Genomic DNA, 14,650 nt, shown 5'->3' with positions numbered 1-14,650 from the left:
GAGTTTGCTTCATTGCCGGCTTGTTGTTTTTTTCGCATGGGAACTGCTCCTGTGTTGTGTCTAACGATCACCTTGTTCTCAGGGAATGGGCGCGCAACCGTTTCCTCTAACCCGCCAGCGGGAAAGTGACCCATTGGTTCTATACCTGTTTTGAATTCCTTTATTATGCTTGACCTGCCATTCTGTAGTCAGTTCTAACAAAGAACGTGTTTAAGTGTCTTTCCAATGCTTTGAAATAAATTTTACTTTCTTTGAAACGTGGATTTATTCTCGATGCTTGGGGATCCAACACAGGTATACAAAGGAAACTAAATGTGCATTTGGTGTAGTGGTTAAGTGCGTGCACTCTAATCTGGGAGAACCGGCTTTGATTCCCCACTCCTCCACTTGTACCTGCTGGATGACTTTGGGCAAGCCGTAGTTCTGATAAGAGCTGTTCTTGAAAAAGAGCCGTTTCTGTCAAGAGCTCTCTCAGCCTCACCTACCCCACAGGATGTCTGTTGTGGGGAGGGGAAGGGAAAGGAGTTTGTAAGCCGCTCTGAGACACCTTTGGGTAGTGAAGGGTGGGGTCTAAATCCAATCTCCTCCTCCTCCTCCTTCTTCTCCTCCTCCTCTTCTTCCTCTCGGAGTTGTTCTCTCAAGGACAGTCCTCGAAAGAGCTCTCTCAGCCCCGCCTACCTCACAGGGTGTCTGTTGTGGGGAGGGGAAGGGAAAGGAGTTTGTAAGCCGCTCTGAGACTCCTTTGGGTAGTGAAGGGTGGGGTATAAGTCCAGTCTCTCTTCTTCTTCTTCTTCTCTCTATATGGCAGTGCAGAAGAGGATAGACTTCTGTGGCAACTGGTGATGCAATCCAGAAGACATCCAGATTCATTAGGGCAGGGGTCCCCAAACTTTTCGAGCCTACGGGCACCCGTGGAAATCTAACACAGCGCAGTGGGCCCAGCCACAAAAGGGCTGCCACAGAATTGCTGCTGCAGCTTACCCTCAGTCGCACAGTGAAGATCCTTGTGCTGTGGTGGCAGTTCTGCCAAAGCGACATTTTTGGAAATCGGCACAGCCAATCAAAACCTCGCCCCGCCCACTTTCTACAAACACTTGTTGGCACCAAGAAAGGTGTCAGCGGCACCGGGTTGGGGACCCCTGCATTGGGCTCAAGCACAGGAAATTAATTGCTGGTAGACAGAGACAAACTTTGCCACGAGATGCCTTTTCTCTCTTCCTTCTGCCACATGCAAACGTGGGTCCATAAAGTCTGTTCTCTACCAGATGAGTGAAAACCAGCCTTGAAGACTTCTTTATTCCTCTTATTTCAAAAGGACGCTCTGTTGGAAGGGGAGGACTGTACGTTGTCTCCTGCCTCAGAGACGGCACCACAGATTTGGAGAGACAGAAGGGGTCAGGACACAGGGCATCCTTTCCTTCCTGCTATCTGATACTAATCCTTTGATGTAGAATACTATTTTTAGGGATGAGACCTCCTTCCTTCTGGCTTAGCACCCCTCTCTGTCACACACACACAAAGAAGGAACACACTTTCCATCTTTGGTACCATGGATGCGGGATATGCATTCTGCATCTGCATCCATCCTAGCTAGTTAGATCAGATTCTAACCCTATCTATCAACTACCCTATCTCTCAACTAGACTATCTAGAATGGAATTCCCTAAATAAAAGACTCTTATTAGTTTGAGACTGACAAAAGGCTCCGTGTAACTTTGTACCTTTGCTAGTACACACAGTATCAAGAAGTTGCTGCAGCATGTAAGCCTAGTGCACTCTGCTATGTGATAAATTCTTGGCTATACCACACCAGGGAGTCTAACACACTCTGCAGTGCTATCCCAAGTCGTGTTAACACCCATGGAGTCCATTGAATTCCAGGTTCATTCTCAAAGATCCCCAACTCTTACTCCATGGTCAATTTTCTCCAAAGACGCAAGGAGAACCTCTTCCCATGTTCTCTTGCCACACAGGCACCCATTGCAAAAGATTGACTGTGACTCAGAAACAGCTCTCAGCCACCTCACACTGACGACAGTCTCCACCTTTATGTCAGAATTCCCTCCACATTCTGTCACGCAGATGAACTGGCACTCTGGGGGCGCTCAGCCCTTCCCCTGACAGAGAAATCATGCCTCTTTGGCTTCTCAGTTAAACACCTCAAGTCGACAGGGTTTCAGCACACTTACCTTTCTGTGGATTGCTCCCAGGAGGGCTTTTGCTTACATAGCGGAAGGGGCTTCCATATCCCTCAAACTGCAGGTTGGGGGCTCCCATACCCCACAAACGGCTTTATCTAGTGTAGCGGTCCCCAACCTTTTTGAGCCTGTGGGTACTGCTGGAATTCTAACACAGTGTGGTGGGCACAGCCACAAAATGGCTGCTACAAAATGGCCGCTGCAGAAGGTGGAGCCAGCCATGAAACAGCTGCCGCAGCTTACCTTCAGTCACACACAGTGAAGATCTTTCTGCTGCGGTGGCAGCTACTGCCAAAGCAGTGCTTCTAAAAATCCATACAGCCGATCGAATCTCCAGTGGCCAATCAGAAGCCTTCCAGAGCAAAAGAACCAGCTGGCCCCACCAACTTTCCAGGGCTCTTTTTGTAGCAGGGACTCCTTTGCATATTAGGCGACACACCCCTAATGTAGCCAATCCTCCAAGAGCTTACAGGGCTCTTCTTACAGGGGGTTATGTAAGCTCTTGGAGGATTGGCTACATTAGGGATGTGTCACCTAATATGCAGAGGAGTTCCTGCTACAGAAAGAGCCCTGCAAAACAATTGGTGGACATGAGGAAAGGTGTTGGCATGGCAGACACAAGGCCGAGGAAGAGTCAGCCTTCGTGAGAGGCGTGCCACATTCTCGCATTCAGCACAAGCAGTGCATCCCTCATCTGAACTGATATCCGAACACCAGCCCGTATGTCTCTGCGGTCTCTGCAAGGCCCACCGAAATATGCTTTGTGGCCTTTCTGAGCACCACCTAGCTGTTAATGCCTATGCTGAACAGCATTATGGGCAGAAAACCAGAGGCCCCCCCCCCCCCCCCAAACCCCGGTTAGGAAAAAGGGGGGTGCTGCAGGGAGACCCTCTTGCGTCGCTTATCAAGTTCCACCCCAATCCCCCCTTCCTGTGCAAGATGTATCGAGGATTCTGTGCATCACTTCGGCGTGACCGTTTCCGTCAGGTTAATCCCACCCCATTCTCGGTTCTTACCCTGTTGGAATCGATTCTCGCCCTGGAGGTGTAGATGGGGGGAGGAATGTTAAACGCCTGGGGGACGAGGTATTCTTCGGCGTCCATCATATCTTCCAGGTCCCCCTCGTCGAGCAGATTTTGGAAGAACTTGCTGTCGTTTGGGCTCGGCAGTTTCATGCGGTCATCCCCCTGGGCAACGGAACAAAGATGGAGGAACGGGAAGTTAGCCCTTCAGCTTTCAAAGGAACTTTCGGCCTGGCCAAAGCCTCCCCACCCCAACCTCGGTCTGGCCATTCTAGCTACTGCCCCCCCAAAAAAAGAGGAGGAAAAAAACTAAACTAACGTAGCAAAAAACCTCCAGAGGAAGTTTAGAACATTTATTGAGGGCCAAAAGTTAAAAATGTAAGTATAGACAAAAGAGTGTTTATTTCAAAGACATATAAAAACCTTGTAGGTGGCCCAAGTAAAGCCTCATAAAATGTTAAAAGTGACAAATGCACAAAAAGGACAGTGTATGAACCTGATGCGTTTCAGCTCACAACAGCCTTCTTTAGAGGCCAAATAGTAGAAAGTACAAAATATACCAAGCAACAATAATCCCTGTAACACATGCAAGGCAATAAACAACAAATAATATAGGACCAAAAATGGAATGTTCCAATATGGAATTGAATGACACACCATTTCTACTTGGGGTCACAAATAGATCTGGCCTTGTGACAGAAGTTGTGGCATATCCTGGAAATAATATCAGTACCAATATGCACCTTCCAGTTTAGTTCCTAAACGTGCAAGTAGAATTGCCTTATCAGGGACAATGCGGCATCAATATGTGACAGTCTAGCTACTGCCCTATATCATGCAAGGGTACACATCTATCTTATATATCCCTCTGTCAAAATATATAATCCTTTCCACACAAACAGAAGGATCTTAACAAGCCTTTTAAGACCATTAAAAAAAAAAGGGAAATGATTCTAGGGGAAACAATGGGTATATCAGCTCGATTCGAGTCCTGTAGCACTTTAGAGACACACAAGGTTTTTCAGGATATAAGCTTTCAAGAGTCAAAGCTTGGTGGTTTCTAAAAATCGGGGGGGGGGAGATTGGGGGGGGAAAGTAAGGATTTTTACAACCTTCCTGTGACCACAGGCTGGAACCTACAAATACCAATAACATCCATGATAAAACTTGCCAGAGTTCTATTCTAAAACCTGATCTCCCCCTCCCCAATTTAATAATTGCCAGCTTCCAGGGGCAGAGGTGAAACAACAACAACAACAACAACAACAACAACAACAATAATAATAATAATAATAATAGAAGAGGAGGAGGAGGAGGAGGAGGAGATTGGATTTATACCCCGCCCTTCACTCGGAGTCTCAGAGCGGCTTACAAACTCCTTTCCCTTCCCCTCCCCACAACAGGCACCCTGTGAGGTAGGTGGGGCTGAGAGAGCTCTGACAGAAACTGCTCTTTTTTCAAGAACAGCTCTGACAGAACTATGGCTTGCCCAAGGTCATCCAACAGCTGCGAGTGGAGGAGTGGGGAATCAAACCCGGTTCTCCCAGACTAGAGTCCGCGCAGTTAACCACTACACCAAATGTATAATAGTAGTAGCAGTTGTTGCTGTTGTTGTTGTAACCACCACCACTACCACAACCAGAATTATAACCGATTGTCTTCCTAAGGAGATCAGTTCCTTGGGAGAAGGTGGCTCATTCGGAGTGCGGACTCTATGATATTATCCGCCACGGAGGTCTCTCCCCTCCCCAAACCCCACCTTCTTCGGCTCTGTCTCCAAATCTCCAGGCATTTTCCCCAATCCAGAGTTGGCATGGCAAGCCAAAACGTTGCCCCCCTTGCTGAGTGCGGGACGCTATTCCAGCAGTGGACTGTTGTCAAGTCTGGATCTTTAATTCTGCTGTTGTTGTTGTTGTTCAGCCGCACGGTCGAGTCCCACCCTTTGCGAACCCATCGACTGCATCCCCCAATAGATGGGAGACTATTAAAATCATGTCTCCATCTTTTATTGATTCGGGGGATGGGTGGGTCGCCGTGTAGGTCTGAAGCAACAGAACGAATTTCAAGTCCAGTGGCACCTTTAAGACCAACACAGTTTGGTTTGGGTATAAGCTTTTGCGCACGCACATGAAAACACATACCCGGAATTAAACAGTGTTGGTCTTAAAGGCGAACTTTGTTCCATCTTTCACATTTCGGCTACAGGCAGAGACATTTGGTTGCAGTGCCCTGTCCATTCCTTCCCAGTTTGGTGTCGTGGTTAAGTGCGCGGACTCTAATCTGTGAGAACCGGGTTTGATTCCCCACTCCTCCACTTGCAGCTGCTGGATGACCTGGGGCAAGCCATAGTTCTGTCAGAGCTGTCCTTGAAAAAGAGCAGTTTCTGTCAAGAGGTCTCTCAGCCGCACCTACCTCACAGGGTGTCTGTTGTGGGGAGGGGAAGGGAAAGGAGTCTGTAAGCTGCTCGGAGACTCCTCTGGGTAGTGAAGGGCGGGGTATAAATCCAATCTCTCCTCCTCCTCCTCCTCCTCCTCCTCCTCCTCCTCCTCTTCTTCTTCTTCTTCTTCTTCTTCTTCTTCTTCTTCTTCTTCTTCTTCTTCTTCTTCTTCTTCTTCTTCTTCTTCTTCTTCTTCTTCTTCCCTCTTTCTCCCTTAGCTTCTCTGCCTCTCAGTCCCACCTCACTCTGGACCAAAAACTTTTTGGAATTTTTGGAAACCCTGCAGTGCATGCCATTGAAAGCAGAGATTGACAGATGTCTAGCGACATCTCCTGTTTCCACAGATTCGCTCGCTGACACTTCCGTGTTTTGGAACTGCCCAATCTGCCCTAGCAAAGGGGAGGAAACTTCCTAAAAGAAACGACAGAATCAATCCCTTTCGCTTTTAGCACAGTGTTATTACCATAGTGCTTAAAATGTTCTTCCTGAGCATGGAATATTAAGGTATTGGTTTTTTAATGGCTACCTTTCATTTTTTTGGGGGAAAACACTTCTTCTTTGTTGCTCACCTTTATTACGAGCATCCGCTATACTAAAAAGAAATCACTTACTGAGTAGATGCTAATAGAAGTATAACAAAGAACTTGGGTGTGAAGGAAAATGAATCATCTTATTGGGACTTCATTGGTATACGGGTTGCCCTGCTTGGCGACAATATAATCGCATTAAAAAGACCAGGGAAAATATAAAGGGGAGGAAGGTTGTCTGGAAATATACGGTGGGGAGGCAAATTAGGCCTTTAAATAAAGACAGGCTATTTTGCTGCCTTGGAAGCAACTCCCTTTAGATTCATCCTCGGCCAGGGCTCTTTTTGTAGAAAAGGCCCAACAGGAACTCATTAGCATAATAGGCCATACCCAACAGAAGAAACTCATTAGCATATTAGGCCACGCCCCTGACAGCACCACTCATTAGCATATTAGGCATGTTACCAGAAGTGTGGTTATTCAGCCACACCCACCTTTTGCTTCTTATTCTGTTTACCTTGTTTGTTGTCAACACCCAGGGCCTTTTTTTGGAGCAGGAACTCCTTTGCATGTTAGGCCACACACCCCTATTGTAGCCAATCCTAATGAGTTCCTGCTGTTGGGTGTGGCCTATTATGTCAATGAGTTCCTGCTGGGCGTGGCCAACTCCGGAGCCAGCCGGAACTCCGTTCCTGTGCGTTCCTGCCCAAAAATAGCCCTCGCATTCTTGAGAGAGAGAGATCAAGCTGGGTCGCCATGTTTGTTTGTCGGTAGCAGCAGAAAAGAGCCAGAGTCCAAGCAGCCCCTTCGAGACTAACCAAATTTGTGGCAGGGGAGGAGCTTTCGAGAGTCGCGGCTCACTTCTTCAGATTCGGCCCAGCAGCGGATTGAAGCCCACCAAATTGGGTGATCCCCCCCTCCCACCTGGGGGCTGGCACACAGTCTCAGCCAAAGCTCCCTCAAACAGAAGAGAAGAGCGAGAGTCCAGGAGCACCTGAAAGACTGACACGGTTTGTGGCGGGGAGGAGCTTTCCTGAGTCACGAAGCTCCTGGACTCTGGCTCTTTTCCACTGCTACAGACAGACTAACACGGCTAATCCGAGCGTACCACGGCGCAACCGAAGGTGCGCATGTTTGAAAAAGGGGACAAGGTTTTCGCACGAAATTATGCAAACGGGCACTTATGGCTTCCTGGGGTTATATCCGACTCTGTGGGTACTCGAATGTATGTGGTGCAGTTAGCTGACGGTCGAATATGGCGGCGCCACATAGATCAGTTAAGGAGACGTTGGGCTAGGGACAGCGCTGACTCTCCGACGGCTGAATCCCCTGATGTCGAGTGGACACCCCCAGAGCAGGCGGTGAGTACCGAAAGGCCCGGTACTGTCCCCGAGTCAGGGCAGAACCCTGTGTGCGGGGCTGAAATCCCAGTCGAGTCTGTGCCTGATCCAGGCTGTAGTGAACCCCACTCTGACCCACAACCTTGTCTGCCCGTGGAGCCTGCACCGCTCCGCAGGTCCCAGCGTTCGCGGCAAATGCCGACTTATCTGAAGGACTATGAGTGTAAATACTGTTGGAATAACTGATGTACAAAGGTTGATTGCATGTTTGTAAATAATAAAACAATTGGGATGATGGCTTAACTTAGGGGGGAGGAATTGTAATGTATTGAAATGATTACATGAATCACCTCATAGGACTCCCATGTTAAGCTTCGAGCCAGGCCAGGGCTCCTCTGAGCGAACTTCCTATTGGTCGCTTCGTAACAGCGACCAATCAGAACGATACCATTCCCTAGGAGGGAAAGACTCCCATTGGTCCTTAACTAAGCAATCTCATTGGTTGTTAATTGTAAATAGGCGTGGCTACATTAGCCCGGTTATGTTTAAAAGGAGCATAAGCTCCCACTGTTTTCTGTTCTGGTTTCTTACTGAGTTGAGTGCTTGTTCGTTACTTCCAATAAAGCTGAATCACTTGCTGAATCACTCTAAGAGTCCTTTGTTAGCGCGATCTAACAATTTGGGTACTGTTGTGATCCATCTACATGTGGGCAAACATATACACTAGTCTGTTCTTCTTCATATGCTCATGAGGGCTGCCCCTGAAATTTCTCCTAAAGTAAATTTCAAAGAATATCTAGGTAGGATTTCTGCTCAGACAACATCTGAGCAGTTTAGAGATATGTTGATTTTTTTTTTTAAGCATGAGCACAAATTCTCAGAAGAGCTCCTCTTCATGCACAAACTCCTGAGGTATTTTGAGGGACTCCAAATATTTTTTTTTAAATCCCGTCGTAGGGTTGCCAGGTCCCCCCTGGACACAGGTGGGGATGGGGGTCTTAGGGTTGCCAGATTCAGGTTGGGAAACTCCTGGAGATTTGGGGGCAGAGCCTGGGGAGGACAGGGGACCTCAGTGGGGTACAAGGCCACAGAGTCCATCCCCCAAAGTACCCTTGTTCTCCAGGGGAGCCGATCTCTGCAGTCTGGAGATGAGCTATAATTCTGGAGGATCCCCAGGCCCCACCTGGAGGCTGGCATCCCTATCCCGCCCTTCTTCCAAGGAACTCAGGGCAACATACGTTATTATCTCCTTCTCCATTTTGCACTTAAAACAGTATTGTGGGGAGAAATTAGACTGACTGTCCCAATGTGCCTCAGTGAGCTTTGCGGCTGAGGAGGCCTCTGAAGCGATCCTAGTTCGACACGCTCACCAGAGCACCACATTGGCCAAAAATATTTTCAGTCAGAGTACTGACATTTCTGAGGAGATTTTCCACACCCCCTACTGGATAGGAGCCCTGACCTGGATGGCTAGCCCGATCTCATTCGATCTCAGAAGCCAAGCAGGGTCGGTGGCCCTGGTTGGTACTTGGATGGGAGACCCACCAAGGAAGACCCACCAAGGTTGCCATGCAGAAGCAGGCAAGGGCAAAACCACCTCTGAGTGTCTCTTGCCTTGAAAACCCCATGAGGGCTCACTAGACCTTAGATCCTGGTTCAACCCCGTCCCCGAACTTACATTCTACACGACACTCGAGTTCACCCCTGTCATTATCTCGGGGTATTTTTTGTTTCCACATTACACTGAGGTCACCCCAGGTTTCACCCCACACTTGTCCCAGGATAGGCAGATGCTGTGTTATAACCAGGGATAAATGCAAGGAGTATTGTGTTGCGAGTTGGACTCTGATGAAACCAGGGATGAGATCCAAGTGCGGAAAGGACCTATACGTCAGCCGTAACTTGATGGCACTTCCCCCCCCCCACTGGATAGGGGTGAAAGAACAACACAGAAGTCCCCACCGTGAGAGTGGTTTTCAACAGGAATAGATGGCAGTCATGGAATTGGAAAATGAATTCATCTGCAGCCGTTTGCCTGGACAGCATGCCGCAGGGTTGTGTTTTTATGGGAATGAATGAAAGCAATAACATCTCGGCTGGATCACCGTTATTGAAGCAGATTCAACTGAATGTAGACATTTAAGCATCGATGACTATTCTGCTTATGCGAATTTGCCATTTTTACACAATTACTAGCTTCTCTCGGCTTCCCGGAATGACTCAATGCTGTCACAAACATATTTGTTCAAAAGAAATTTACCAGTCTTATTCCATTAAATGGCCATACAGATTTTAAAATTATTCACGGTCTCCTACGACCGCTGTTTGGAAAAAAATGTCTGCAGATGTTGGTGGGCGACCATGTTGGCCTGAAGGAACGGAACAAAGTTTGAGTCCGGCGGCACCTTTAAGACCAACAAAGTTTAATTCTGGGTATGAGCTTTGGTGTGCATTTGCACGCTTCTTCAGATGTATGCTGGGTATAAGCTTTCGTATGCACGAATGTTTCTTCAGATATGGTATCTGAAGAAACGTGCACATGCACACACAAGCTCATACCCAAAATAAAACTTTGTTGGTCTTAAAGGTGCCACTGGACTCAAACTTTGTTCTGTTGCTTCAGACCAACATGGCTGCCCATGTTGGTCCACAGGGTCAGTCTAGATAAGCTCTGGGGTTCTAATGTAACAGGGCTTAATGTAACTGTGCCTTACCGGTGTACATAGCTATGCTCTTTTGCTGCATCTGTTTTCTTCCCACTTACTTTCCCATAACAACACCTGCTGGCAATGTCTCCAAGGTTCCTCCTCTGACATCCTGGAAGAGGGGTCAGAGACATGTCTCTGTGCAGTTCTGGTCACCACATCTCAAAAAGGGCATTATAGCTTTGGAAAAAGTGCAGAAAAGGGCAACTCGAATGATAAAAGGGTTGGAACACTTTCCATATGAGGAAAGGTTAAAGCGCTTGGGGCTCTTTAGCTTGGAGAAACGACGACTGAGGGAAGACATGATCGAGGTTGATAAGATTATGCATGGGAAAGAGCAGGTAGAGAAAGAGGTCCTTTTCTCCCTTTCACACAATACAAGAACTCGTGGGCACTCCATGAAATTGCTGAGTGGTCAGGTTAGAACGGATAAAAGGAAGTCCTTCTTCACCCAAAGAGTGATTCACTTGGAATTCACTGCCACAGGAAGTGGTGGCGGCTACAAGCATGGACGGCTTCAAAAGGGAATTAGATAAGCATATGGAGCAGAGGTCCATCAGTGGCTATTAGCCACAAGGTAAAAACAGGGGCTCTGGGGCAAGTGAGGCTCTGTCTTCTTGGTGCTTGGGGGGGGGTCAACAGTGGGAGGGCTTCTAGTGTCCTGGCCCCACTGGTGGACCTCCTGATGGTACCTGGTATTTCTGGCCACTGTGTTGGACTGGAGGGGCCATTGGGCTGATCCAACATTGGTGTCACTTATGTTCTTATGTCTGTGTGAACTAGTAGATTAGTGGCGCTTGTTAACTCTGTCAAGAATGTCTCCTGTAACTAAGGCCAGGGAGTGTGCGCTCTTCTGATCTCTCATGGCCTTCAAAGGAAGTCAAATGATAAACATTCTCACTGTAGTAACTGAACTGTAGTAACCTGTCTATGCACTATGTAACCATGACATGTGAATGTGGGCTGGATCAGAGTTCTTGTCATTCACAGCTTTGCAATTAATGTTATTTCTGTCAAGAAGTTTCAACCATCCTGCAAACATTTCTGATTTCCCTCCTGAATCTACCCCCAGAACAGTTAGGGATGATGCAGTGCTTCCCCAAGGCAGCTGAGCCCCTCTTCGATCACTCCTGGAGGCAAGAAGGGACAGCCGAGATGTCAGTAGAAATGGGGGGAAGGGGGTCACCCCAGCCTCATGCCACCCCGGGGGCCGCTTGGGCTGAACTTCAGAACCCCATTACAGGTGATTCGTAGAGAAGCAGTTTGGTCTTTGTGGAGCCGCTCACCTGAATGACCAGGTACCTCTGAGGGTCTCGAGCCATTCGAGAGAATTCGGCAGCCAGCTCCTTGAACTTCGGCCGACTGTCTGCATCGATCATCCAACCTGGGGGAATAAGCAAGGAGAAGAGAAAAATAGCAGACGACAACGTAACAAGCAATAATATAACAAACTCCAGTGTTTTTGAGGAAGTAGAAGCTGAGGAACCATTTTGCCAAAGGGAAGTGGTTTTTCATGTCCACCGATTTGAGCGGGGACTCCGGTTTCTACCATTTTTAATGTCAAGACGTTCTAGGCCCCAGCTCACAGGACCAGAAAAGGGCAACTCGAATGATAAAAGGGTTGGAACACTTTCCCTGTGAGGAAAGGTTAAAGCACTTAGGGCTCTTTAGCTTGGAGAAACGATGACTGAGGGGTGACATGATTGAGGTTTATAAGATTATGCATGGGATAGAGCAGGTGGAGAAAGAGGTACTTTTCTCCCTTTCTCACAATACAAGAACTCGTGGGCACTCCATGAAATTGCTGAGCGGTCGGGTTAGAACGGATAAAAGGAAGTCCTTCTTCACCCAAAGAGTCATGAACACATGGAATTCACATGTCTTACGTGTGCACTGCCTTTGCGGAGGCATTTCCCTGCATTCTTATTTTCCTCTTTGACCTTCCAAGCTTCCCATTTCTCACTCAGTTGCCTGAGATATCTGGCAGCTCTGTTCTCCAGATGTGCACGGGCCCTGCATGTCTTAAGAACATAAGAACATAAGAGACGCCAATGTTGGATCAGGCCAAAGGCCCATCCAGTCCAACACTCTGTATCACACAGTGGCCAGAAATACCAGGGGCCATCAGGAGGTCCAGCAGTGGGGTCAGGACACTAGAAGCCCTCCCACTGTTGACCCCCCCAAGCACCAAGATGACAGAGCATCCCTTGCCCCAGAGCCCCTATCTATACCTTGTGGCTAATAGCCACTGATGAACCTCTGCTCCATACTCATGTCTCTTACTCATATCTGCTCTCCGTTTTTACTTCGTCTGACCTTTGGCACTACGATTTGGAACAGCAACAACAACTAATAACCTCATAACTTCCAGCCCAACTTGCAGCTCGGTTGCTTGACTGGGCTGTTTTTGCTTTGCAGCCCCTGCTTCTCTCTAATCCTCCAAATGTCACATGTCCCCGTCTCTGACAACCCCTCCCATGTTCCCAAAAATTCTTATCACAGGAGAAAAGGAGCACCGATGCTCAGTTTTGCAGAAACGCCCCGAGGGGACTGCTGTTCAATATGATGAGTCCCTGATCTTTCTGCCCATCTTGTGACGGGTCTCCCACATCATTTAAGTGTACCTGCTAGAGAAGATTATATAGTGCAACGGTCCACTGCAGTATATAATTGCAGTATATAAAATATACAGTATGCAGTATATGCAATATGCAATATGTAGTATATGCAATATGCAGTATATAAAATATATAGTATGCAGTATATAAAATATACATTGCAGTATATAAAACCCAGGGGATGTACTATCCCACTATGGAGCTGCGGTGGCTCAAGTGGTTAAGACGCTGAACTGCAGGCTGTGGAAGGTCAGTAGTTCAGCGGTTCAAGACCCAGGTGCCGCAAGACAGGGTGAGCTCCTGTCTCTAGTTCCAGCTCCTGCCAACCTAGCAGTTCGAAAGCAAGAAATGGCAAGTAGATAAATAGGGACCACTTCGGTGGGAAGGTAACAGCGTTCCGTGCACCTTGGTGTTTAGTCATGCCGGCCACATGACCACGGAAACGTCTTCGGACAGCGCTGGCTCTTCGGCTTTGAAACGGAGATGAGCACCGCAACCCTAGAGTCGGATTCGACTGGCTTTCGAGCAAGGGGAACCTTTACCTTTACCTATATAAAACCCAACTGATTGACTATACCTGCTATTTAGACTTGTTTCCTTTACTATGCAAGCACATCTAGTTTCTTCTTACTCTCCCCCCCTTCTTACGGAGGCTCATTAGAAATGGTTTCTTCCCCCCCTCCCAGTTCTCACTTCCCTGCTTCTTGACAGAGAGCACAGAGTATTAGCAATAGCTACGGTGTACCCAGGAATAGCCCCTAGTTTATGTTAGGGAAAGTCTCTTCCAGGAAAAAGATTATTTCCAGCAATCGTTGAGGCATCTGTCATTGTTCGTCAGGAAGGCTGCGTTCACACACACTAAATAATCCACTTCCAATCCACTTTAAATGCACTTTCCAACTGGATTTTACTGAGGCTGCGGTCACACGGCAAGCTCACCGCGCTTTGCTCCCACTGTAGATTTGATCGGGGATATTTTTTAGCGGGTTCAGATGAAGAGAGAAGAAGAGAAGAGATTGGATTTATGCCCCGCCCTTCACTACTCAAAGGGGTCTCAGAGCGGCTTACAAACTCCTTTCCCTTCCCCTCCCTACAACAGACACCCTGTGAGGTAGGTGGGGTTGAGAGAGTTCTGACACAAACTGCTCTTTGTCAAGAACAGCTGTGCCAGAGCTTGGGACTGACCCAATGTCACATCAGCTGCTGCATCTGGAGGAGTGGGGAATCAAACCCGGTTCTCCCAGATTAGAGTCCGCGCACTTAACCACCACACCACACTGGCTCTGCCCAAGAAGAAGATGAGAAGAGATTGGATTTATGCCCCGCCCTTCACTACTCAAAGGGGTCTCAGAGCGGCTTACAAACTCCTTTCCCTTCCCCTCCCTACAACAGACACCCTGTGAAGTAGGCGGGGCTGAGAGAACTCTGAGAGGAAAAGAGATTGGATTTATACCCCATGGCCCTTCACTACCCAAAGGAGTCTCAGAGCGGCTGACAAACTCCTTTCCCTTCCCTTCCCCACAACAGACAGCCTGGGAGGCAGGTGGGGCTGAGAGAGCTCTTGACAGAAACTGCTCTTTTTCAAGGATAGCTCTGAGAGAACTATGGCTTGCCCAAGGTCATCCAGCCAGGTGCAAGTGGAGGAGTGGGGAATCAAACCCGGTTCTCACAGATTAGAGTCCGCGCACTTCACCACGACACCAAACAGATGATCACATATCCCTTCCCCAACTGCTTGCACTGCACGACGAGGCTCCAGGCACCATCCAGACAGCCGCGTTGCCCAAGTGGTGGCGCGATATT

At 48.1% G+C, this 14,650-nt stretch overlaps 1 protein-coding gene across 1 annotated transcript in view; it reads right to left on the bottom strand.

Annotated features, from left to right (window-relative positions):
- Positions 1-14,650, bottom strand: part of ERBB4 (erb-b2 receptor tyrosine kinase 4) — a gene marked incomplete at its 5' end in the record, with an annotated part of 401,399 nt that overhangs the window by 34,607 nt on the left and 352,142 nt on the right. Inside the window, 2 exons of the mRNA XM_015423413.1 lie at positions 3,215-3,385; positions 11,516-11,613. Coding sequence (XP_015278899.1) covers positions 3,215-3,385; positions 11,516-11,613 — 269 coding nt within the window. The remainder of the gene's footprint in view (positions 1-3,214; positions 3,386-11,515; positions 11,614-14,650) is intronic.

The sequence above is a fragment of the Gekko japonicus genome, unplaced genomic scaffold (assembly GCF_001447785.1).
Source record: "Gekko japonicus isolate JY-2015 unplaced genomic scaffold, Gekko_japonicus_V1.1 scaffold1499, whole genome shotgun sequence".
NCBI lineage: Eukaryota > Metazoa > Chordata > Lepidosauria > Squamata > Gekkonidae > Gekko > Gekko japonicus.
This window is presented reverse-complemented; position numbering and strand designations above follow the sequence as displayed.